Source organism: Marmota flaviventris, chromosome 7 (genome assembly GCF_047511675.1).
Source record: "Marmota flaviventris isolate mMarFla1 chromosome 7, mMarFla1.hap1, whole genome shotgun sequence".
NCBI lineage: Eukaryota > Metazoa > Chordata > Mammalia > Rodentia > Sciuridae > Marmota > Marmota flaviventris.
This window is the reverse complement of record NC_092504.1, coordinates 11,436,704-11,462,703: the sequence shown is the minus strand read 5'-3', so window position 1 is coordinate 11,462,703 and position 26,000 is coordinate 11,436,704. Positions and strand designations below refer to the sequence as shown.

General features: G+C 41.5%; 1 protein-coding gene across 1 annotated transcript in view; it reads right to left on the bottom strand.

Annotated features, from left to right (window-relative positions):
* Nucleotides 1-23,587, bottom strand: part of Cd38 (CD38 molecule) — a 49,080-nt gene extending 25,493 nt beyond the window's left edge. The window contains exon 1 of the mRNA XM_027939272.3: nucleotides 23,074-23,587. Coding sequence (XP_027795073.2) covers nucleotides 23,074-23,327 — 254 coding nt within the window. The 5' untranslated portion in view covers nucleotides 23,328-23,587. The remainder of the gene's footprint in view (nucleotides 1-23,073) is intronic.
* Nucleotides 23,588-26,000: the final 2,413 nt, after the last annotated feature.

Sequence of the window (26,000 nt, the reverse complement as noted above, 5' to 3'; positions counted from 1 at the left end):
TAGGCAGGTGCTCTACCAATGAGCTCCATCCCCCAGCCCTACCTTGACTGTTCTTAAGTTTCAAGTTTATTGCCATTAAATACATTCACATTGTTTTTCAACCAATCTCCTGACTTCTTCTCAACCTAGAAAACTGAAACCCTAGGTTTACTCACTAAACACTAACTCTCCACGCCTCCTATCCCCAGCCACTGGCACCCACCATTCTAACTCCTGTTCCTATCAACTTCACGACTCAAGCAGATTCATATTAGTGGAATCATGTAGTATTTGCCTGTTTGGGATTGCCTGATTTCATTCAGCATGACATTTAAGGTACATCCACGACACAGCATGCGACGAATTTCCTCCCTTTCTAAGGCTGAGCAATATACCCTGGTGTATAAGCACCACATTCTGCTGATTCATTCAGCAGTCGATGGGCACTTGGGTTGTTTTATGCACCCATCCTTTCATTTCACATTTGCTGAGGGCCCACTGTCAGACTCATGCCAGGGGCTATAAAGACACTTACATATTACTTCTGTCCTCAAGGGACTCATGACAGAGAGCAGTAAAAAGGGGGGAAAAAAACTAATTAAAATTGGCACATTGGCAATTTGCCCATGGCATTAAAACTTGAAAACACAATAAAAAGAAGTGGGCCATTGTCTACTATAGAGTATAGAAACAGACCCATCTACATTTATAACAACCGTGGGTTTGATTTCAGCTATTTTCTAGCTTGTGGTGGGTTCCACAGTGATTCGAAATGCAGCCAGCAAAGAGGATGGTCGGGTGACTCTGCCCAGCAGGATATACACTGATAACTTTATAACAATGTACTTACACAGAGCTTGGGAAAGCTGAGAAATGGTAGTTTACTTTTAAGTGAAAAAAGTAAACTTACAGAAAATAGAAAAAAAAATGTGCCCCCAACTGTGAGTTGGAGTGAAGGAGAATGAAGGGGAACATCTACATTTACTCCGTATCTTTATATGTTGTTTGCTTGTGGCAAAAATAGATTCATCTGTTATGCAAATGATCTAAAAAATGGAGTTTAATTTTTTTAAAGATTAACGAACCAGTCTGATCAAAACCAATTTTAAAACTGGAAAAAAAAAATCCCACAGTAACCAAAGTGTGTTTGAAGGATAGTTATCTCTGGATACTGAGAGTATAAGGACTGTTTTGTGACCTTCTCTTTTCGTCCTTATATTTTCAATTTTTCTATGGTAAACATATATAACAATGTGGTAATAACAAAATTTTCATTTTGTTAAGTTGCTTGTGCAATTAGATTCAAATGTTTGAGATTCCTGGAAGGTCTTAGAAAATGGGAACATTTTAGAAGATGCTAAACCAGACAAGGTTACTCACGCCTTGACTTAAGAGGCTGAGGCAGAAGGATTGCAAATTGGAGGCCAGTCTGGGCAATTTAGTAAAATCTTGACTCAAAATTTAAATAAATAAATACGTAGGGCTGATGTTGTAGCTCAGTGGTAGAACACCCCTGGGTTCAATTCTCAGTAAGAAGAAAAGAGAGAGAGTGTGTGGAGTATGATGGATGGAAGGAGAAGGGGAAGGAGAGACCCTCCTGGTATTTCTGTGCCTTTCCCCTCTGTCTTTTGGCTGTGCTGTGCCTCTTCTCATCCCTTATCCAGTTAACCACGCCACATAACCAGGAAAGGCGTAGTGTGGGTGTCTACACAGCATATGCTGGGTTCTAACGATGTGATGGGCATGGCAGGGGGCTAAGGCTCAGACGACTTCCTTGCAACCCTAAGCAAGACTAGATTGCCAAGTCACACCGTACCCAGCATCAAAGTTTGCACACAAGGTCAAGGTGACAGGTAATGAAGAGGCTCAGGTGAAACAAGGAAAGGATGGTCCACCTTGAGAAGCCCCCTGGGCCTGCCTTCCTTCCTGCAAGTGCCACGTGCTAGAATCCAGCCCAGAACACTGGGTCAGGTCACCACGGGGCTTTGCAGGTGTCACAGAGCGGAAGGACTTAGGTGAGAAGCATCCTCATTTCACACTCCACAGAGACCTCTACAGCTTACAGGATTCTCCAGGGAGCCGTGCCTCACAGATTCTGAATTTATTTCCTGGAAGTAAGCCTTCGGTCAAGGACATCCTGAACACTAAGGGAACTCAAGAACTGAGTCTCTGTTTAGCCCCTGTGGCCAGCCGTCCACCCTGAGGTCCAGACGACAAGGAGAGTGGGCCAGTCTATGGCCTTCCCCCTTTCCTATGGGGCAGCCCTCCCTGTTGGCCCAGCTGCTCTACCTCCTTCCGGCCCAGGCTAAGGCACACGGGTTCCATGTGGAGATCTGGAGATGAAAGAGCAGAAGAAGCAGCGCGGTCCCTGACCTTCGGAGCTGGCCTGGCCTCACGGCTGGGCCTCAGTGTCTCCAATTTGACAGGACACGGTGGGCTGTGACATGGGCACATACAAGAACAACGTCCAGCCCACAATACTGGGCCCACAGGCCCTTTTGTCATCCCTGATGGAGCCACTGCTACTTCCTTGGCTATTGCTGCTTGGGCCTTCCTTCTTCCTGGATGGTGGACAAGATTTATTAAGACAGTATATCCAGAGTGACCCCCGTGCCCCTGCTTCCTGGTAGAAAGCAAACTAAGCCAACCCCCTAGAACCTTCCCCAAATCTCCCCAGATTAGCCAGACTAGCCCAAATCCTGTAAGTCCTCCCAGACCCCCTCCTGCCCTGGGAGTCCCTGGGGTGTGTTCTCCCTCCTTACAGAGAGCAGCAAGCCCCTCTGGCCCCATTCCAGTGTGTCTCCAGTGGTCTTGAGTTGGGGGCACGGACAGTAACAAATGATCGTGAATGGAAACAGAAACGTCTGTGAAAACAGGAATGGCTTATTGTGTTTATGACTGGCAGAAGCTCTATAAGCAACTTCTGCAAGGCAGGAGAAACCTTAATCTGATAGCAGTTTTCTGCTTTGTCCCTCAGACGGGGACCTGAGACTTAACACTGTGGGTGTCTACAAACCATATGCTGAGTTCTAACACAAACATCAGGACAGAAGGTCTGTGGCATGTCCTCCCCTTTCCTCCCACTCTACTCCTGTCAATAGATCCCAGACCTCTCACTCACCCCGTCTGCCACCAGACATTCCCTGCAGCTCACCTCTCACCCTCTCCTGGTCCTCTGACATCACCCAAGGTAGGTTGACTCCAGGTTACCAGAGCGGGAGGAAGAAAGGGAGCCAACACTGCCACACAGTGTTCCTCTCATGCCAGACCCTCCACTAAGCACCAACTTACACTGACAGTTCCCACTCGCCCCACTCACCCCTAGGGACAAAGCCCTACCCTTGTCCCTCAGTTTCAGAAGACTGAAGCTCAGTGTACCTTCCACCCGCCTGAGGTGGCGAAACTGCCTTACTGGCCAAGCTTTGTTCTTCTCCCTGGACAATGCTGCCTCCCACAGGAAATTTAAAATCATGGCCCTCCCTCCAAGGAGAGTTGGTTCTAACATAAATGAAAACCAAGGACTGGGGAGTCATCATACGCAAGGTTCAAGATCAGAACAGGGCTCCCCTATTCCCCGGCACCAGGATAAAGTGAGTGGGGCAGAAAGAGTCGAAGTCTTATGCCAGGGTGAAGAAACATTAGGTGGTTAAACCCGGTTTGTACTGTCCACACAGCCTACTCTAGATGTTCAACTGTGCCATCCCTAAACAGCAGCCGTATTTCAAAGTCCCCATCAATCAAGCCACATCACCTTCCTGTGTCACTCATGTGCGAAGCTCTCACTCTAATCCGCTTCCCTAAAAGCACCTGGATCTCAGCTAGTGACATGCAATACAGGAATTTTCCAGTTGTCCAGTCCTGCTGGGAGGGCTCTCTCTGCGCAAGGCAGGCAAGCCAGTTCATTCAGCTACTGAATTCTCCAATGAGGCCACTGGAGCCTGTTCTTGGGTCAAGCCTGCCACCTTGTGGGAGAAGTGAGTGAGTGACGAGGGTCATGAAAAAGGTAGAACTTGGGAAGTATGGTGTCTTATAAGATCAGCAAGCTAATTCTTCAGGTTGAAGGGAAGTTCAATCCCCAGAAGGAAGGAAGGAGGTTGAGGAGGAAGGAAGGAAGGAAGATAGGGAGGGAGGAAGAAAGAAAGAAGGAAGGAAGAGAAAAAAGGGAGGGAAGGAGGGAAGGAGAGAAGGAGATATAATTAAATAGCTGTTGAACATACATTATGTTCTAGGTGCATTTATGAGCACATAGGATATACCAGAGAACAAAAGAGACAAAGGTTCCTGTCCTTGGAAGAGTTTACATTCTACTAGAGCAGGACTAACAATAAACAATAAATATAATGAATAGTGAATTATACAATATTTGGTTTTGACAGACTTTTTTTTGGGGGGGGGGGCGGGGGGCGGTCACTGTGACCAAAAGACCTGACAAGAACAACTTAGAGGAAGAGAACTTTATTTGGGCTCTCTGTTTCAGAGGTTTGATCCATGGTCAATGGAGTCCATTGCCCTGGGCCCAAGGTGAGGCAGAACATCATGGTGGAAGGACATGGCCACGGAGCACTGCTCCACTCATGGCAGCCAGGAAGCAGAGAGAGGGAGAAGGTACCACAGGGCAGATGCACCCTTGGAGGGCATACCCCCAAGTGACCCGCCTCCTCCGGCCATGCCCCACCTGCCCACCTCACTAGGTTACAGCTCTCATAATCGAATCACGTCACCTCTGAAGAGTCTTGCCTAGCACAGGAGCTGGTGGGGGACACCTCATATCCAAACCATAACAATGCTCTAGAAAGTTATAAAAGTTTTATGTGAAAAGGGGGGAAACGGGGAGGGTAAGAGTCGGGAATGGTGTGGGAGGAGATGGCGGTGTGCAGCCTTAAGTAAGGTGGGGACAAAACTGAGAAGAACTGAAGGAAGTGAGGGGCTTAACCACACAAACGCCCAAGGGAAGACAACAGTCTGGCAGGACAAGCATCCCCAAGGCCGTAAGGCCTAATCTGTTCAAGAAACATCCAAAAGATGGTGTGGCTGGAGCCGAGTTAGCAAGGAGCAGGGCTTTTTCAGTCATTGTAAAGAGTTAGACTTCTACTTGAGGTGAAGTGAGGAGCCACAGAGGATTTTGAGCACAGAAGGACATGATGTTGCTTAAATTACAAAGAATTTCTCGGCCTGGTTTGTTGAGCGTAGTCTGAAAAGGGGAGAAGGTAAGTGTAGCTAGCCCAGTAGTCTGGCAAGTGACAAGTGACACATTCTGGGTTCACGGTGGATTTCTTAATGAATTGGGTACAGGGTATTAGACAAAATGATATGGGATCAATGATAATTTCAAGGTTTGAGGCCTGAAACACCGGAAGGATGGAGTTGCCATCAGTTAAAATGGAGAAGGATTTGGGTGGAGGGAGCACTGACCAGGTGTTCAGTTTTGGACATGCTGAGCTTCAAAAGTCTACTAGACACCCAAGTGCAGCTTGGAATACACAGATAAGCACATGAGTGTGAAGCCCAGAAGGAAGAAAAAGCCGTGAGACCATATGAGATCAGTGTTCAAAAGACAGAGAATATGATCAAGAATGGAGATTTGAGGATCACCAACATTAAGATGTTCAGACTAAAAGCAAGCAACCAGGAATTTGGACAAAAAGCAGAAGAATGGGTTTTTCTGAAAGCTAAGAGAAGAAAGTATACTAAGTAGGAGGAAGTGATGACGGTGCTGGATGCTCCTCACGGATCAGGAAGATGAGGCTTGAGAATGGACCATTTGAATGATTAGTAAGGACCTTTACACCAAGAGCTGTTTCAATTTCCAAATGTAATGGCTGGTGACTGCAGGCAGGGGTGTGTGGGGGAGTCGCCTTTCATTATTGGTTCCTCGTGTTCTTCCATTTATGTCAAATCATGCATTTTGAGAAATTATTTGGGGGAAGATCTTGGGAAACACTGCCTGTATTTGAGCATATTACAAATGCATCATCAAGACAGTGATAGCCTTGCATTATCTTTCCATGTTCTCACTTACCATCCCCATTTCAAGACCTAGAATGCCATTTCTTAGGATATTAAGCAGGACAGTTCCTTGCTGATCATCTCCTTGAATGAAAAATTCCCCAAATCTCTAAAGCCAAACAAATTCTTAAGAGAAATTCCTTTTTTTTTTTTTTTTGGATCATTCTATAACTCCTAACTTCAAACTCTGATATTCACTTAAAACTCATTTATCATTTTTGTCATTAAAATTTCCAAATGTTACAAATATGAATTTACAAGATACAATAAAATATAACTTGATTTGTTTTTATGTTTGCATTATTTTAGTCAATAAGTGCTTATTGTGTTTCAGGAAAAGGATTATGGTCTTTAAAGGCACAGAGATTAGCAAGACACACATAGCCCCCACCTTCCAAGGCCTTTATTAGTGCACAGGGGGTATAGACATTAAATAAGAGATTTCAATAAGGTGAACTGAGTGGTTGCCATGGGGATGCATAACATTGCATCCACCCTAGGGTAAGATTGTATCATTTATGAAATGTGTTTTATGAAAAGAAATTTAAATACCTCTACCTTGATGAGCACTGGTCCTTGGCTACCCCTGACCTCAAATTGTACTGCTATGTCCTTAACCCACTATGTGCCCAAACCATCTCAAATACATTAAGTTTATTTCTGTTTAGAACTTTTGGATACATTATCCGAATTCAAAACTTATAGCATTCCTATACACCAGCAACAAACAATTAGAAAACCTAGTTATATTAAGTTGTCTATATATATACATAAACTCCTAAATACACACAAACACATACATATGGGTGTGCATGTACTACCCATATCTCTACTTAAAATTATAAAAATGTTCAAGTAGAAAATACTGAGCCATAAATTTAACAAGTGTATGCAAGACTTTGAAATCAAAACATTTCTGAGAGAAACGTAAAAACATCTCAAAGACACAGAGAGGCATACCATATTCACGATTTGGAAGACTCAAAATTAAGATGGTAACTAGAATATAAAGCTATCTATAGATTTAACAGATTCCAAGTCAAAATTTCTACATATTCTGCTAAAACTATGGACACACTCATTCTACATTTAGTGAAAATACACATAACCTAGCCAAAGCAATGAAAGAAAGAAAGACAGACTGAGAGCTATTTGGCTATTTGACGTCAAGGCTTAACAGACAGATTGAGTGATCTAGACAATGGTGAAGGAATAGATGTGAATCTAGAGAATTGAAAAGAGTTCAGAAAGCAATCTATACTTGCATGTGATACTCAGCAAAGGTGTCAAAGCAATTCAACGGGGGAAAAAAGAATCTTTTCAATAATGATAAATTTTCTTATGTGGCCAAGTAAAGAGGAAATTAACCCTTACTTTATCCAATAAACAAGACATTAACTAGAAATAGATTAAAAACTTAAAGCATAAGCAATGTATTTTTTAAAAATAGATTGAATCTTATCTAGGTTAATAAAGGAAATCTTTCTTCTAAAAATCTCCTTTAAAGAAAGTAAAAGGCCTTTTATTTTTCCATATGAATTTCATGATTGCTTTCTCTATTTCTACAAGAAATGCCGTTGGGATTTTGATTGGGATTGCATTAAACCTATAGAGAACTTTTGGTAATATCGCCATTTTGATGATGTTAGTTCTGCCTATCCATGAACAGGGTATATTTTTCCATCTTCTAAGATCTTCTTCTATTTCTCTCTTTAGGGTTCTGTAGTTTTCATTGTATAAGTCTTTCACCTCTTTTGTTAGGTTGATTCCCAAGTATTTTATTTTTTTTTTTGAGGATATTGTGAGTGGAGTGGTTGTCCTCATTTCCATTTCAGAGGATTTGTCGCTGATATACAGGAATGCCTTTGATTTATGCGTGTTGATTTTATAGCCTGCCACTTTGCTGAATTCATTTATTAGCTCTAATAGTTTCTTTGTAGACCCTTTTGGGTCTGCTAGGTATAGAATCATGTCATCTGCAAATAGTGATAATTTAAGTTCTTCTTTTCCTATTTTTGTGCCTTTAATTTCTTTTGTCTGTCTAATTGCTCTGGCCAGTGTTTCGAGAACTATGTTGAACAGAAGTGGTGAGAGAGGGCATCCCTGTCTTGTTCCAGATTTTAGAGGGAATGCCTTCAGTTTTTCTCCATTCAGAATGATGCTAGCCTGAGGTTTAGCATAGATTGCTTTTACAATATTGAGGTATGTTCCTGTTATCCCTAGTTTTTCTAGAGTTTTGAACATAAAGGGATGCTGTACTTTGTCGAATGCTTTTTCCGCATCTATCGAGATGATCATATGGTTCTTATTTTTAAGTCTATTGATGTGGTGAATGACATTTATTGATTTCCGTATATTGAACCAGCCTTGCATCCCAGGGATGAATCCTACTTGATCATGGTGCACAATTTTTTTGATATGTTTTTGTATCCGATTCGCCAGAATTTTATTGAGGATTTTTGCATCTAGGTTCATTAGAGATATTGGTCTGTAGTTTTCTTTCTTTGAAGTGTCTTTGTCTGGTTTAGGAATCAGGGTGATGTTGGCCTCGTAGAATGAATTTGGAAGTTCTCCCTCTTTTTCTATTTCCTGAAGTAGCTTGAAAAGTATTGGTATTAGTTCCTCTTTAAAGGTTTTGTAAAACTCTGCTGTATACCCATCCGGTCCTGGGCTTTTCTTAGTTGGTAGTCTTTTGATGGTTTCTTCTATTTCCTCAATTGATATTGGTCTGTTTAGATTGTCTATATCCTCCTGACTCAATCTGGGCAGATCATATGACTTAAGAAATTTATCAATGCCTTCACTATCTTCTAATTTATTGGAGTATAAGGATTCAAAATAATTTCTAATTATCTTCTGTATTTCTGAAGTGTCTGTTGTGATATTGCCTTTTTCATCCCATATGCTAGTAATTTGAGTTCTCTCTCTTCTTCTCTTCGTTAGCATGGCTAAGGGTCTGTCGATTTTATTTATTTTTTCAAAGAACCAACTTTTAGTTTTGTCAATTTTTTCAATTGTTTCTTTTGTTTCGATTTCATTAATTTCAGCTCTGATTTTCATTATTTCTTGCCTTCTACTTCTTTTGCTGTTGTTTTGCTCTTCTTTTTCTAGGATTTTGAGATGAAGTATGAGATCATTTATTTGTTGGTTTTTCCTTTTTTTAAGGAATGAACTCCAAGCAATGAACTTTCCTCTTAGAACTGCTTTCAATGTGTCCCATAGATTCCGATATGTTGTGTCTATGTTTTCATTTATCTCTAAGAATTTTTTAATTTCCTCCTTGATGTCCAAGAAACAAGTAGCAGTATTTGCCTCCAAGGAAAGAGAAAAAGAAACTGGAGGAAGGGATATTTTATTTTATTTTATTTTCCATTTTTTAAATTTGTTTTAATTAGTTACACATGACAATACAGTGATCTTGACATATCATACATTTGAATCAGATGGGATATAATTTCTCATTTTTTTGAGTGTACAGGTTGCAGAATTACATTGGTCATACAGTCACATATATACCCACAACAATAATAATGTCTATTTTATTCTGCTGTCCTTCCATTCCCCCCTTCCCCTCCCCTTCCCTCCCATCACTTCTCTCTACCCAATCTAATGTGAAGGAAGGGGTATTTTAACTGTGATGTTATTTCTTTAAAAACTAGGGGGAAAAAGTAAAGCAAATACAGCAAAATTTCACTGTCTACGAACTTTGCACAGTAGGTAAATAGGTATTTGTAATATTTGTAATATTTGTAATATTTCTCCATAGACATTTCAGTGTGTTTAAGTTGCTCCTAACTTAACATTTTTCACACTAAAAATTTGAGAAGAGACATTGACTGAGCAATATGAAAGAAAGATATGAAAATACAGAAAGAGGAAAAGGAGGTCCCTTATGGGTGAAGAATGAAGAAAACTAGACTTGGTAAATGGAAAGTGTACAGTTCTCTGTAATTGATATGTTCACATCCTGGGATTCCAGAGTACTTTTAAAAAGTAAGGTATATAAAATCATTAAATCAGGTCTCCAAAATGTCATCAGTTGTCCTTGATCTAAATCTCAATCATTCCTTTGTGGATCTCAATCTCTCCCAGTTTCAATGCTGATTTCAATCTTTCTTTGCCCTTGAAGAATTACCAAGGAGATTTAATGACCGCTACAAATAAATCCATAAGTAAACTCTTATACCTAGGAAACAAGATAATTAGGAAGCAACTTTACTATGAATACCATAAGATTTAACTGATGCCAAAGGTAGTTATAATAAAAGGAATATCAAGGAAAACTTGGACCATGGTCCAGCAAAAACATACCTTGGAGGAGTTTCTAATGTCCTTTTAAAACATCCAAAGATCAACTATGTAGAATAACCTTCTGTAGCATGGATGCACCTGTTTGGCACATCCTAACAGGAAGTAGAAAGTAGAAAGTGGAGCTCAGCTGTTTTTTAAAACTACCACAGCATAAAAGAAATTCAAATTGTCTAGAAAACTAGGCATGCTGAGTAGTATTTAAGCAGTAAGTATTTTGTGGATCTCCTTAAGCTTTACATATGTATTTTTAAAGTATGGTATTCTTCACTATTTATAATTCTACTTTGGGAGTTAAGTGACTTTATATTCTTCTCTATTTTTTCATTTTCCCCAAATGTCTTACAGTGGGTATATTTCACTTTTATCATCAGGAAAACATCAGTCACTGAAGGGAACAACAATGTTAATCTCCTGTTCCAGTTATGCCTCCATTTTTTTGTTTGTCTTAAGAATAAGATTTTCACCATCCTCTCCACCAGAGTGTATATCTATTTGTGATATTTTGCTAAAAAAAATTAAAATGATCTTCTAATCCCTATGCAGATCAACTACAGACATCCGTGAACATAACCATCTCTCCCCTTTTCACCCCTTGGTCTTTGAAACACACAAACACACACAGGAAGCTGATTCTTGGTTTTTCTGTCACTCTGTTTCCTGTTTTTCTCCTTCAGCACCTCATATCTATTCTTACCACCATTCCTCATTTAAGAAAACTCATGTCTTTGTGGTTTTCTGATCTGATCCATTGCTAAGAGGTTCTTTTAAGGGCAATAAAGCCTGGCTAATTATAAATTCATTTATTGAAAAAAAAAATCTTCGCTGACCCTTATTTAACAGACTCACAGTACTACTCAGCACTGTGGGCTCTCTATAAAGCAGCCTGCAACATCGTCCAAGTCACTCTCTACTATACCTAGCAGCTGTCAGCCACTTGGTTGTCAGACTTTTCAAAAATATGTTTATGCTTGGCATTTTTGTTTCAATTACATAATTTCCTTAAATTGTACATGAATTTATAAGTGGCAAAGAAAAAAATTCTTCCTATGAGAATTAGGGGCTTGGTTAAAATGACCATGAGTCACTTCAAAATGCTACTGAATTTGATATTGGCAGGCCAATTGCAAAAGACTGTAGGAAATTCTAGAAATCTAGAAGCCTTCTTGGCTTAGATGACTTCTCAGTCTACTTAAAAGCAGATACCTCTCAAACAAGCCACAATTTCTTTCATCTTGAACCCCTGCTTATCCAACCAACCACTACCTTATTTCCATTCTTTCCAGCAAAATCCTTTGCAAGCATCTCTGTGCACAGTCTCCAATTTCTCTCTCTTCCCATCTATTTTTTTGGAATTCATTCCAGACAGGCTTTCATGTCGACCACTGCTTCTAACTGATCTTGTCAATAATCAGTCCATTGGTCCACTTCCAGTCTTCATCGTGATTGACCCCTGAGAATCACCTGAATGAGCGGATCACTCTTCCTCCTTCCAAAATGTTTTCTTCTCTACACAGCATGGACTTTCAAATGTAGATCTTCAGCCCCGACCTCTCCCAGATCCCAGATGCACACAGTCCAACTCCGGTTCAACATCTTCACCTGGATGGCAATGGATAACGCAACACCAACATGCACAAAACCAAACCTCTGATTCCTGTCTCAACTCGCTTCACCCTAGTATTTCCCTTTTTTGAGATGGTAATTGATTTTCCTAGCTCAGCTCAAAACACCTGGAGTCTTTGTTTTTTCTTCTTTTTTCTCTCACATCCCATATGCAAATCATATGGGATCTACTATCAAAATATATGCAGACTTCATCCACTGCTCTCCATCAGCCATCCCTGCCCAAGTCACAATCACCTCTCATCCAAATTATGATAAGACCTTCTAAATGGTTTGTGGGCTCCATCCAGAATGAGCCTTTAGTTAAGGTGCCAGACACCAGTACATAGTCACTTAACTACATATCACTAGTGTCACGTATCTTGTACTTTAAGGGGCAGAAGAACTAAAAAGAAAGCTTACATCACTTTTTGTTGGTAATAATAGTTATACATACATACAAATATATAACAATTATATACAACCCATACAAGGAAAGCAAACATATAACTATTTTACTGTCATCTGGAACCAAGATTTCCAGCATAAGAGAAAAGAAATACAAACAGTATGTTAAATAAAATCCTCTCTTTGCTTTGCATTGAAGTTGTATATATGAACTCATAACTTAATTGTCACTTCTAAAAAAGAATGTTTTCTATGGATATCCTCTAAATAGACCAGAAAGTTTTGTCAACCCAGAAGCAAGGAATACTCTAACACAGTCCATAAATTTTGTTTCCAATAAAAATGATTAGGATTCTTTAAAGAAATGGGCAATTCCAGTTTTAGGGAAGAATATTTACCAGATGAACCTGGGGCAATTATTTTGACAATTTATTTTTGACAAAAAAAAAAATTTGTCAAAAATTTTTTGTCAAAAATTTTTTCATTAAAAGAAAAGCATAAGAAAACAAAAATAAAAGGCAATAAACTCAAAAACAAGTAGGGTCATTAAAAATGTCCTAGAATAACATGAAGGAACCCTACTGGCCAAAGACGGAAAAGTTTAAAGAATAAAAAAAAAGAGTGACAGCAATGAATTGACACACTTCAAATATATAAAAGTCTGTGTGTTTATAATGATACTCAAAAGAGAAATCTGTTGATCATCTCTAGAAGTCGATGGAGCCTCAACTCTTGAGTCTGTTGTGATACTGAACTTTAGGTGTCAACTAATGACTGAATAGATTAAGGGATTCCAGAGGAGGCCAGCCTGTGAGACCGAGTGGACGAGTGGAGAGACCCACTCTCTAGGTGGCAGGCACCATCTACTCAGCCAGAGGCTGGGACAACAGGTGCGGATGAGCTGGTCTCTCACCCTGAGAGCTGGGGCACACTCCTACCTTGGACCTCAGACCTCTGGGCTCCCAGCCTTTCGACTCCAGGACTTTCAGCAGCAGCAGCCCTGTGGTTCTCAGACTTTTGGCCTCCAACTAAGAGTTACTGGCTCCTGTTGTTCTGAGGCTTGCAGGCTGGGACTGAGCCAGGCACCTAGCATCCCAGGGTCTCCAGCCACAGTCTCCAGCTGTGGAACTTCTCAGTCACCACAGTCACATGAGCCACCCCCTAATAAATCCCTCCAGAGCTTCTGTTGCTCTGGAGAACCCTGGCAATAATTGTAATATTCTGTAATTCTGTAATACCCTGTAATCGATACATATCAATAGTCTGTAAATAATCAATAAAGTATAATACTCTGTAATCAATAAAGGAAAAGAATCCAGCATCTATCCTGTCTTTCTTATGGACTGTCTCTCAGGGGAACCAAACACTGAATGAGAGAAAACTCTTTGTTTAGAAGAATTGGAGTATGTAAGTGCAGAAAGAAGATTCCAGTTAGAAAATATCCCCGTGGTAATCCCTACAAAAATAATGGATCGTGGCACAGTCCTCCACTGCTGCTAAACTAATTAATGGGAAGCTGTTGTGGAAATTTATAATGGATGGGTCGGGCACAAAGCACCCAACCTGGTCCATCTCCCAAAATGAACCTCATCACGGCCTCCTGGTAAGATCTGAAGGGAGGGCAGCTCTCTCTAGGAAGTATCCAGTTCACACCCAGTCTGATCCTACTCGAATCCACCTCTCACTGTCCAGGTAAAAATCGACCAGAGGAATCTGCTGAGTAGCATCACGAAGATGCAACTGGCCAAATTCAGAAGGCAGGAAATTCTATGAGACGCATTTCCTGGTCTTTTCAACAAATAAGCCTTTTAAATTGAGTAAAAATGGATGCAAAATAAAGGAAAGTTAGACGCATGTCAGCATCAGGCAACATGTGACTCGGTTCAAATAAATCAATTATCAAACTACATTATAAAGAAGATCATGCAAAATTGAACACAGGGTAGATATTGAGTGACATTAAGGAATTATTTTTAATTTTGTTGGTAAGATAATTGTATGATGGTTATATCTTTAGCATTTGTTTGATTTTTCATAGAGATATAAATTGAAGGATTGACAGATAAGGTGCTATAATATCTGAAATTTGCTTTAAGTACTTTAGGGGACAAAAAGCCAGGAGACAGGTGAGATAAAAACAGCAGAGCATTGATAATTGTTGGAGTCAAGTGACAGGTGAATGGGTGTGGGTTGTCTTTAGTCTACATCTGTTTAAAGATTTCCATAACAGAAAGCCCCACATACTGGCTTCTTGCCGGTTTCCTGGGCCTTTGCACATGCTACTATCTTTACCTGGGATATACTCCATAGACGTTTTAGGTTCTTCTCTGCCTCTTTCTTTAGGTCTTCACCTTCCAGTGAAGCCTTCCTTATTTTACTACCATACTTAAAATTTCAAACATCCCTAGCTACTCTCTCCCACCTGCCCTACCACATATTTTCTTGTTTTGTTCAATGTCTCTCCTTTTGAGAAGTTAAGTTTCCACAAATTCTAAGAATTCACTATGTTCTGTTCACTACTATGTTTCCAAGATCTAGAAGAGTTTATGAGACAATAGGAGCTCAATAAGTACAGTTGGCTCTCTGTATCTGTGGGTTGCATACCTGTGGACTCAACCAACAGCATAGTGAAAATATCTTAAATTGTGTCGGTGCCGGACACATACACTTTTTTTGTTATCATTCTCTTAACTATACAGTAAAGCAACTATTATGTAGCATTTATATTGTATTAGGTAATATAAGCAATCTAGAGATGACCTAAAGTATAAAAGGCAATGTGAATGGGTTACATGCAAATACTACACCACTTTATTCTTCAGCATCTGTTAATTTGGATATCCTTGTAGGACCCTGGAACCAATCCTCCATGGAAATGAGGGAAGATTGTATTTATTGAAAAAAAAGTTACAAAAATACTTAAAAGTTAGAAGGAAGGCAAAAAAGATGGGCAGTGTGTCCTTTTGGTGTGATCCTGGTATGCTACTCTGGTTTGAACGTGCATCCCAGAGGGCCATGTGCTGGAAATCTGGTCCTCCATGTGGTAGTGTTGAGGTGGTAGGACCCTCAAGAGGTAAGGGAGGCCTAGCAGAAGGGCACTACCCCCAGGAAGGACTAATGCTGGTCCCTTGGGATGAGTCTGTTTCTATGACTACAGGTTACTACAAAAAGACGAAGCCTGGATGCTCTCTGGTCTCTGGCTTCCTGTTTCACTATGAGATCTCTTCCACTCTTGATCCCACCCTTATGATGCCACCCGCGATGCTGTGATGTAGTCAGAAGGTCTTCACAGAGCCCAGGAGCAGCAGGCACCAGGCTCTTAAACCTCCAAACTATGAGCCAAATAAACCTCTTTTCTTTATACACTACCCTATATCAGATATTTCATTATAGTAACAGAAAATGGACTAAGATATTGTTTGACAGATTTACTTAATAATTAATTATATGATAGAATATATATTTGTTTTCAATTACTGTTTACTATTAATTAATAGCGCAAACCTTATGAAGTTAGATGCTAACCTATAGATATTATCTTTTAGAGATGCAAATAATTTTTGTAAGATTAAAAAAAGAGATACTTCCAAAGTTTCTGTGGAAAATTAACCAGTTCTAAACCTAGCTAATATACCAATATTAAGTCTAATATACTTTTTTAAATACTTATGAATATTTAGTGCTTCAAAATGTTCTTTGAATTGAATTTATTATTTTACTAATCCCCTCATAAATTAATAAATCTTTAGTGTGTATTGATTCTATATGTTGTGAAAGCGATGATCTTAATTTTTTTTGAAATTTATACTTTATAAAATGATTTCAAATTGTGATGAACCCGGCAAATTTGGCTGACATTCTTAACTTCTTATAGTTAAGCTGCATTAATCAACATTCTGTCATCATAATAACATAACTGAGACAATTAACTTATAAAGATCACAGATTTATTTTGGCTCTGGAATTTTGTCTCTAGAATTTCCAATTGTTTGTATGAATTTTTCATTTTGTGCCCATAAATTTTACTGAGTAGACCTTAATAAAATGCCCAAGTCATTAAAATGGGAGGCATGGGGAAGTAAAATTGGAGATTACCTCTGAGAAAGGCTGGAAATTTTGAAGAGGAAGGAGAAGCAAAATTGAAAGAGAATCTTTAAAAATTGTCACATGAAAATAAAGGAATTGGTCAAGAGAGCCAACATGGGCCCAGAAGGGATCATTAGAAGATAGGGAACAAGCAAGAGGAGTTTTCTCTAAACCTTTCACTGTTCACGTTCACCTTCAAGCGACCTGAGAAGGACATAGGAGGGCTCAGTCTAGCAGCTTCTGCTAAGACACTAACAGGGGTCCGGGACAGTGGCTCAGGTGGAGGGCTTGCCTAGCACTCCTGGGTTTGATCCTCTGCACCTCAAAACAAAGAAACAAAAGCTGGGGGCGGGGGGGGTGGTGGACTGTAATATGATGAGCCACCTGCTAGGCCACTGGGGCATCTGGCCTCCCTCCTTCAGGTCCCCGCCCACCCGTCTTGGGCTGGTGATGGAGAGCGCTGTCAGGGAAACGCCTGCTCCCATCTCTGCACTCCTGCCCAGGCAGTCTGCAGTCCACAGCCTTCCTCAGGGCCGCAAGTCCTCGTCCACAGGGACTTGGACTTGTCCTTCACCAAGACAGGAAGATCCGTGGAACTGAAGTGACGCTGTCCAGGTACCTCGCTAGAGGCCCCTCTGCCTCTGGGTGCTGGCTCTCTATTCCCTCCTGCAGAACCCCTCCACCACTGCAGGTCCTCCCACCCCCAGGCTCCTCCCACATCCCCTGAGTCCGACTCTCACGCAGACCTGATCCATCTGGAAGAAGCTCAGCTTCATAACCAAGGACCAGCCTCAGTGCCCATCTACCACGCTAAAGACCAGCAGGGGCTGGCAGCCTGGCTCAGGGCACAGTGTGCTCCCCATGCACAAGGCCTTGGGTTCAATCCCCAGCAGGAAATAGAATAAACCAGACTGGTGGAATATGAGATTTGTAGATGATAGGAAGTTCTTTAAAAAAAAAAAAAAGAATAGCCAAAGAAAATGAACAGGCAATGAGTTAAATGCCTACAACCTGTAAAGAATCCCAAGAAGCTACTCCATGAAAGCCAAATTAACAGTCTTTATCCTAAAACAGAAGTTGATGGATTTGAGGATAATGATATTGAAAAGTTCATTGGGGAGGCATATTTATTATGGATTGGTTTGTATTATGTATAATATACTGGCTTGTCTGCCATTCACTTGATTCAACTAAATAGCGCTTATTACATTCTAGGTAGTATTCTGGGTCCTCCAAAGATATCACTGACCAAAAATTCCTAAACTCAACAAGGTTGTATTGCAGGAGGCGTGTGTTGGATTTTTATCATTGTAAATCTAGTTAATAGAAGATTGCAAAATAGAGCAACAGACACATCAGAGGAGCAAAAAAAAACAAAACAAAAAGACCAGAAGGAAATGACAACAAAAGGCTCACATAAAAATGTGGAGGGTTAAAGCCAGGCACAGGGTTCATGTTACCCACCCCCCAGCCATTGAAGGGTAGAATTTGTTCCTTTCCCCTTGAATCTGTGCTGACCTGGTGACTACTGGGACCAATACAGAAAATAACACCTGGAAATAAAATCCGAAAAATTAAAACAAGTGTATGATGATTAAGTTTAAGTGTTGACTAGGCCACAGTATCCAACATTTGGTCAAATACATCTGGTTGCTGCTGTGAGGTATTTTAAAGATGAGATAACATTTAAATTAATAGACCTGTTTTAAAGCACGTAATCCTCCATGATGTGGGCCTCATCTAATCAGTGGAAAGTCTTAAGAAAAAGGCTGAGGTCCCAAGAGAAAAAGGGAAATACTGCAAGAGACTTCCTTCAAACTCAAGCTGCAACATCAGTTCTTCCTGGATCTCCAGCCTGCTGGCCCAACACAGAGATTTTTGGATTGTCAGCTTTGACAATCGCAACAAGCCAGTTTCTTAAAATCTCTCTCTTATTTTATCACATACTATTTCTGTTTCTCTGGACACCCTGACTAGCACACTATAGCATTAGCACAGATGCTGGGTGGCAGGCAAAAGAAGAAAGGTCTCCAAGGAACCATGAGTGCCCACCAGGTGGCTGTGGAGGAACCATGTAGAGAAGAGCAGCAGGACCTCGCCACAGGGTGACACGCAAATTTGTGACATGCTCCATATTTTCTAGACATTGTTTGGCCAACATTGTCTGGACATCTCAATGGCACTTCATGGTGTAGTTTAAAAAAAATAAAATAAAACATTTTAAATGGAAACAAAGAGAGGAAAGCCTTCTTGACTTCAAGCAGAATCAAGAGCAAATGTTTCTAAGTTAGGATTTACTAGGTGTGAAAATAAAACTGTCAATCCCAATCTTTCCTGGTACACGAATACAAAATCAGAAATGGCATCAAGGTCGTAATGAAGCCCAGGGTGCTGCCAATAAAATGTGCTCCTAGGTGGCTCTAAGACAATGAGTGGTGTGTGCACATGTGTGTAGGTAATATAAATATTACCTACTACATATAAGGAATTCCCATAGGGCCAGATAAAGAAGCAACTCAACAGAAATGACCACAGGTTGAATAGGAATGTACAAGAAAAGTATAAAAGTACAAATGCTACAAGATGCCTAGACTCACACTAATCAAAGAACAATCAGATGCTATTTTTCTCATAATTAAAAAGTTGAAAATACTCAGCAATGAAGAGATTTGGGGAAAGCACGCCATCTGACAGGTGGATGTGGGATTGTAAAATGTACTCCTGTTTTGGAGGGAATTTGGAAATACCTGAAATTTGAAAACAATTACAAATATAAAATCTGCATGAATTTCCCTTTAAACCAAACAAATCTATCACTAGGAATGTGTCTTACAGACACTCCAAACTGTACACAAAGGTAGACTCACGAAGATGCTCACTGGAGCATGTTTCTCCCAAGCAGAACAAAGCCTCTGTGATGGCATTCACTCCTGTATCAGCAGTGGCTGGATCACTGCCTACAACACAGTAAATGCTCAACAAATAATTGTTGAGTGAATGAATGAATCAATGGATTTAAAAATTGGAAACTGACTAATTTTCTGTTGAATGGAAATGATTATATCACCATACAGATATGATGCGATGTTAAAAAGAATGAGGTTGACCTATATATATTGACATTAAAAAATCTTTGAGACCAAGGGTTGGGCTGGAATTATGGCTCAGTGGTAGAGCGCTCGCCTTGCACATGTGAGGCGCTGGGTTCGATCCTCAGCATCACATAAAAATATATAAACAAAATAAAGTATCGTGACCATGTATAACTAAAAAAAAAAAATTTAAAAAAGAAGAATGTAACAAAATAGAAACAAAATACATTCTATCATTGAAGGATTGATTTACTGGATTGTAACACAAATACATAACACAAGGCACCCATTTTAAACAGCCTTGGTCTATATTTATTGCTGTGAAAAGGTGCTTGAGATGTTGCATTTCCAAAACAATGACATCCTAAGCACTTATTATAGGACAAGATTATGCCTCTTATTATCTGTCACATTTTGTCTATGTGGTGAGTCCCCTCATTCAGATTTTCATTTTTGTAGCTAGAACACCGTGGCACCAATTGGGTAACTTTTCCAAGATCACAGTGTGAGAGAGCCAAGGTTTCAACCCAAGCAGTGTGATTCCAGAGCTTATGTTCTTAATATAACCAAGGACAAGGTGATTCTCTGTTCTGGCTAAAGCTCATGAACTCAGCATGCTTATTAGTTGACATCCCCTTTCCACTTCAAAAGTCTCTAGACAGTAAATCATACAGGCACTCTACCAATGGAACCTGTGTGGACAGTACAGGTCAGTGGCCAAGAGTTCAGTCCCTAGAATCTAATTTGGGGCAACTTACTCTGTAAAATGGAGATAAAATAGGAACTACTCCACATAGTTGTAAAGGATTGAACAATTAAATTTTTTAAGTGCCTGGCACACAGTAAGCACCTTATTACTATTAATCCATTTATACAAAATTGTGTTTGTGTGTATGTGAGTTTGTACAGAGGAGATGTTTGGAAGGATGCTTACCAAAATAGTAGCAGGTGAGAATTAAAATTAGAATCCGAATTAAAAGTGTATTCTGATGGCAGCTATCAAGAATACAAACAACAAGAAGTATTGGCGAGGATGTGGGGAAAAGGAACCCTCATACATTGCTGGTGGGACTGAAATCTGTGCAGCCAAATCTGGAAAGCATTATGGAGATTCCTTGAAAAACTTGGAATGGAACCACCATTTGACCCAGCTATCCCACTCCTTGGTTTATACCCAAAGAACTTAAAAACAGCATACTACGGGGACAATGTTTATAGCAGCACAACTCACAATAGCTAAATTGTGGAATCAACCCAGATGCCCTTCAGTAGATGAATGGATAGGGAAACTTTGGGATATATATATATATATATATATATATATAGATATATATAGATATATATATATATATAGATATATATAGATATATATAGATATAAATAATAAAATATTACTCAGCATTAAAAGAGAATAAAACCAGGGCCTGGGTTTATGGCTCAGCAGTAGAGCGCTTGCCTAGCATGTGCGAGGCCCTGGGTTTGATCCTCAGCACCACAAAAAATAAATAAACAAAATAAAGGTATTGTGTTCAACTACAATTGAAAAATAAATATTAAAAAAGAGAGAGAGAATAAAATCATGGCATTTGCAGGCAAATTGATGGAGTTGTAGAATATAATGCTAAGTGAAGTAAGCCAATCCTAAAAAAACAAAGCCCAAATGTCTTCTTTGATATGAGGATGCTGATTCATAATGATGATGGGGGAGAGTATGGAAGGAATGGTGGAACTTTAGATAGGGCAAAGGGGAGGGAGGGGAAAGAAGGGGACATGGGGGTAAGAAAGCTAGTGGAATGAGTTAGATATCAATACCCTAAGTACATGTATGAAGACAGAATGGTATGGAAATACTTTATGTACAATCAATGACTTGAAAAATCATACTCTATATGTGTAATATGAAATGAATTGCATTCTGCCATCATATATAACAAATTAGAATAAATATATAATTTTTTAAATGTGTATTCTGATACTTTCAAACTGGATTATGATTTAAATAAATACTAATTTATTAATATTTAGCTGAATATATATACATATACATATATGGCTATTCTGAACAAATGTATATATATCTCACATATTCTGACAACATTACAAGCCATGCAATTTTCATGTGAATCTATCTTGCTACACGGATGTGCTCATCTAAGCAATAGTATGGATTTGCTGAAGATAATTGAACAACCAAAATTCTTTTAACTCTTAAATTAATATGCAATTTGAGGCTGGGAATGTGGCTCAAGCGGTAACGCGCTCGCCTGGCATGCATGGGGCGCTGGGTTCCATCCTCAGCACCACATAAAAAAAATAAAGATGTTGTGTCCACTGAAAACTAAAAAATAAATATTAAAAAAATTCTCTCTCTCTCTCTCTCTCTCTCTCTCTCTCTCTAAAAAAAAAAAAGATGCAATTAAAAATTAGATTACTTTTGGTCAGTATTCAGGTTGGATTTACTTGATTTAATTAATGCTGTTAAAGTGCAACCTGAAGGAAAGCCTCAATTTCTAGTTTCTCTTTCAACAAAGCATTTAAATATCTGTAAATAAAGCACCTAACGGGATCTTTGTCTGTACACATGAACAATTTGCGCTTCAAACTTTTGATCTGCTGTGCGCACTCTCACCCTCCTGCACTGAGTTGGGGTCCCGGGGGAAGGAGGAATTCTGCCCTCTCCAGCACCCAGAGCAACGCCCCATGCGTGCGTCTCCTTCCACTTTCTATACAACTTTTAAACATTGGTTCTACGGGGGAAAACCAAGCTCTAGATATAGAAATTTGAAAAGTGCTTCCCTTTAAGAGAGGTTAGCAGCTAGGCACAATGAACCGTCTGAGTGGCATTTCCAAGGGTCTGTACAGATTCCCGAGCTGATGATGCACCTTACTTTATAAGTAATGTCTCCGTTTTTAAAGTTGACAGTTTTTGCAGTGTTTAATGGCCACGAGCATCTCGGGGCGCGAAAGAGCTGAGTGTTGTTTCATATAAAGGAATAAAAGTGCTTTCAGCGGTCTGATCCTTCTGACGCCCTCCTCTTTCGCGGCAGGCTCCATCAACCACTTAACCAGGTGTTGCCGGTACCCAGCCGGGGCACTTACCCGGCAAAGGGGCCTGACGGAAACTCGGAGCCAAGATGAAAGTGTCAGCAACTCCCTGCGCCTGCGAGTTAACTCTCGGTCCCTGCAGCAGCGCTGGGACCCAGGGAGGGCGGCAGCCCGGCAAGGGCCGGGGCTCGGGGACCCTAGCCCGGGATGCGGGCCTCTCTGCCAGTTCTCCAGCTGAGCGGGTCAGGCCAAGGAGCCGCGCGCCCTCGCCGGCACACTGAGCCCGAGGCCAGCGCTCCCGCAGGGGCCCCTGGAGCCGTCCGCCCGGAATCCTCCTGGGCACTGCCCCACGGCTCTCAGCTGATCCGCTACAGAGGATGCTTTGTTTCGAGCAATCTGGACAGCTCCCTCGCGCGCGGTGACCAGCTGTGCCCCGCGGGGAGCCCCACCACGTCGCGCCGCGCTGTCTCCAGCGGTGCCTCACCGTGTCCCGCCGCGCCCTGCAGCGCGCGGTGTCCCGCGGTGCTCTCAGATGCCAACTCACCTCAGCTCCGGTCGGATGAGTTGAGTGTAAGTGAAGCATCGTCCCAGGACGATCTCGGAAAAGTGGCTGGTGGTGCCACGCCCGTGCCACTCCAAGAGCTCAGGTGGCGAGCGCACCTTCAGGACCACGACCGCGACCACCACCGCGAGGCTCACCACCAGCAGCCCGACGCCTAAACCAATCAGGGCTTTCTTAGAGATCTGGCAGCAGGGTTCCTCCCCTGACCTCACGGGGCTGAATTCGTAGCTGGACATTGGGCTGAATGCAGGCGGCTGAGCTAAGCTGAAGGAGAGACCAGCTGGAGGCTGGGCAGGAAGAGAGGAGAATGTGGCCGGTCTGAGACTGCACCTCCCCCTGTGCTTTCACTTGTCTCTTCTCGGCTTCCTTTCCCACCCCAATCCCCTGCTTCAAAGTTCCGCGGGTGGGTGGCTGGACCAATAAGATGTCAACCACTTTAGCCTCTGGCTTCCAGACTCCTGAGCTGTTGAACCAGACTCTAAATCTCCGAAGAGGAACATCGCTGACACTGTTACCCTCTGCAGATGCCTGAATAACAGAGTGTGGCCTTACACTCCTTGACCAGCACCTTCTATCAACCTTTCCCTTCACACTTGAGCTGTGTATACTTCCTGAAGTGTGAAGGCACCACATAGAATAAATAAAGGTATTGTCTCTACACATGAAGGGTTTTTATGGACTGTTCTGTGTTCACACAATGCCTTCTCCCTGGGAGTGATTACCCTACCTCTACTTCTTATCTCCAACAAATACCTGCTCCGTCACCTTTAAAGGCCCAACAGAGTCTGTGCCTTTTCTCAAGCAATCTCAGTGACTAAGCTTTAGTTTCCCAACCAGCCTTAGTTGAGTAACTGGGGCAAATTACTTACCCTCTAAGTAACTTTTTGGATGTAAAATGGTGATAATAGGAGTATTTACTTCACAGAGTTGTTACGAGTATTAAGCAAGTTAGTATTTCCTGTGTGTTTAGCACCATGCCTGGCACATGGGAAGTAGTCAGTAATTGCAGGCTATGATCCCCCTGCTCCATGAGGCTGCCAAGGAGATGCAATTTCATAGTCCATGGCTTGTGCTTGGGTTGGTATCTGATTCCATTCCAAGTCTAAAAGTAATCGACTGACCTTACCTGCTGCTTCTTCCTCAGTTGTATATCTGTGCCCTTAAGCACAGACTCATGTGAAGGACTGTGCCCCAGAATTTCCATGGGGCAAATGCTTTCTAGGCAGAGAGAATGGCCGATGCAAAGGCTCTGAGGCAGAAAGACCCTTGACCTGTTCCAGGAGCAGCAAGGACGGTCATTGTAGCTAGACTAGAGGGTGAGGGAAAGAAAATAGGAGAGAAGTTCAGAGGGTAGCGGGGAGCCGGGTCATCTGTGGTTCTGTAGGACAGGGTAAAGGATTCTATGAACTGGGCATTTTACTTTTAATCCATTAGTGGTCACTGAGTGACTTTATCTGGTAGGATCTTTTAAAGGTGCAATCTAGCTTTGGTACTGAGAATACATTGAAAAGGAGGGAAGGGATGAGAAATATGGAGACCAGTTATGATAACTTTGACCGTGAGAAAAGTAACAGAGGGGCAAAGGAAAAAAAAAATCAGAGTGTGACTAGTGTGACTAGAGGTTGAAGGCAAGAGGATTTGCTGATGGACTGACTATGGCATCTGCCAGAAAGAGAGGAGTCAAGGATGCCTCTGGGATTTTTAGTCCGAGTAACTGACCAGAGGAGGGACAGTGTTGCTCTGTCTAGTGATAGGGAAACTGGGGTGAAGTAGATTCGGCTTTGGGAAGAAGGCACAGATGGAGAATTTCGTTTAGATGTATTAAGTTGGAGATGTCCCCAAAAGGAGACGTCAAGTAGCCAATTGGGTTTGATCACCTGGAGTTCCTGGGAGGGATCTGTGCTGCAGTCATCAATACAGGAGGCTTACAGACTGTCCTTAAACCTGGGAGGACAAACAAGCTCATGCAGAGCACGTGTAGAAACAGCAGAGTTTCAGGATCTCAACCACGGGGTGGTCCCATAGTAAATGTAAGGGAGATGAAGGAGTCCCAGCCAAGAGAGCTGGGAAGGTGACCCCTGAGACCATGCAAAGGTGACTTGGAAGTTCGCGGTGGTATGGACAAAAGAAAGCTCACAAGCAGCAAGAGGAATCCCAGCCACAGGCGAGGTGGGAGTGCCAACCCCACAGGGGAAAGTGGAGAACATGGTGTGGTGTGAGGGTCAGTAGATCAATGGATTTGGTGAAGATGCCATGAAGATCTTCTCTTCTGGTTGCTTCTCAGTGAAATGGAAAGGGCCCCAGGAGGAGGGGCTGGTGGAGTTAGAAGGAGACAGAGAAGTGGTGGACTGGAGAAATGGGGTGCCCTGAATGGTCAGGAACTTAAGGAAAAGCCAGTAAACAAGCTTGGGTTCTTTTGCCTAACCATTGTCCACTCTTCAGGGTCAAAGTAGCCAGAGGGTTGGATTTGACGGTGTGGGGTTTGTTGGGTATGGGAGACTTTTAGGCCTGTCACACTGGGTGGCTTAGCAGAAATTCATTGCCTCACAGGTCTGCAGGCTGCGTGTCCAAGATCAGGTATCAGCAGGTTGGTTCTTTCTGAGGCTTCTCTCCTTGGCGTGCAGGTGGTCCACTTCTCCAGGTGCCTTCAGGTGGTCTAGCCTGTACAACTGTCTGTGTCCAAATTTCCTCTTCTTAGAAGGACCCCAATCCTTGGATTTGGGCCCACCTTGATGATCTCATTTTAACTTAGTTTTCTCTTTAAAGATAACTGCTCTGTCTCCAAAAATAGTCATTTTCTGAGGCCATGGCAATTAAGACTTCAATATCAGAATTTTGGGAGGACCTCATTCAGCCCCTAACACTGGCTAAGCACAGTGAAGTCAAGGAAAGACAAGAGTTTGAAAGTT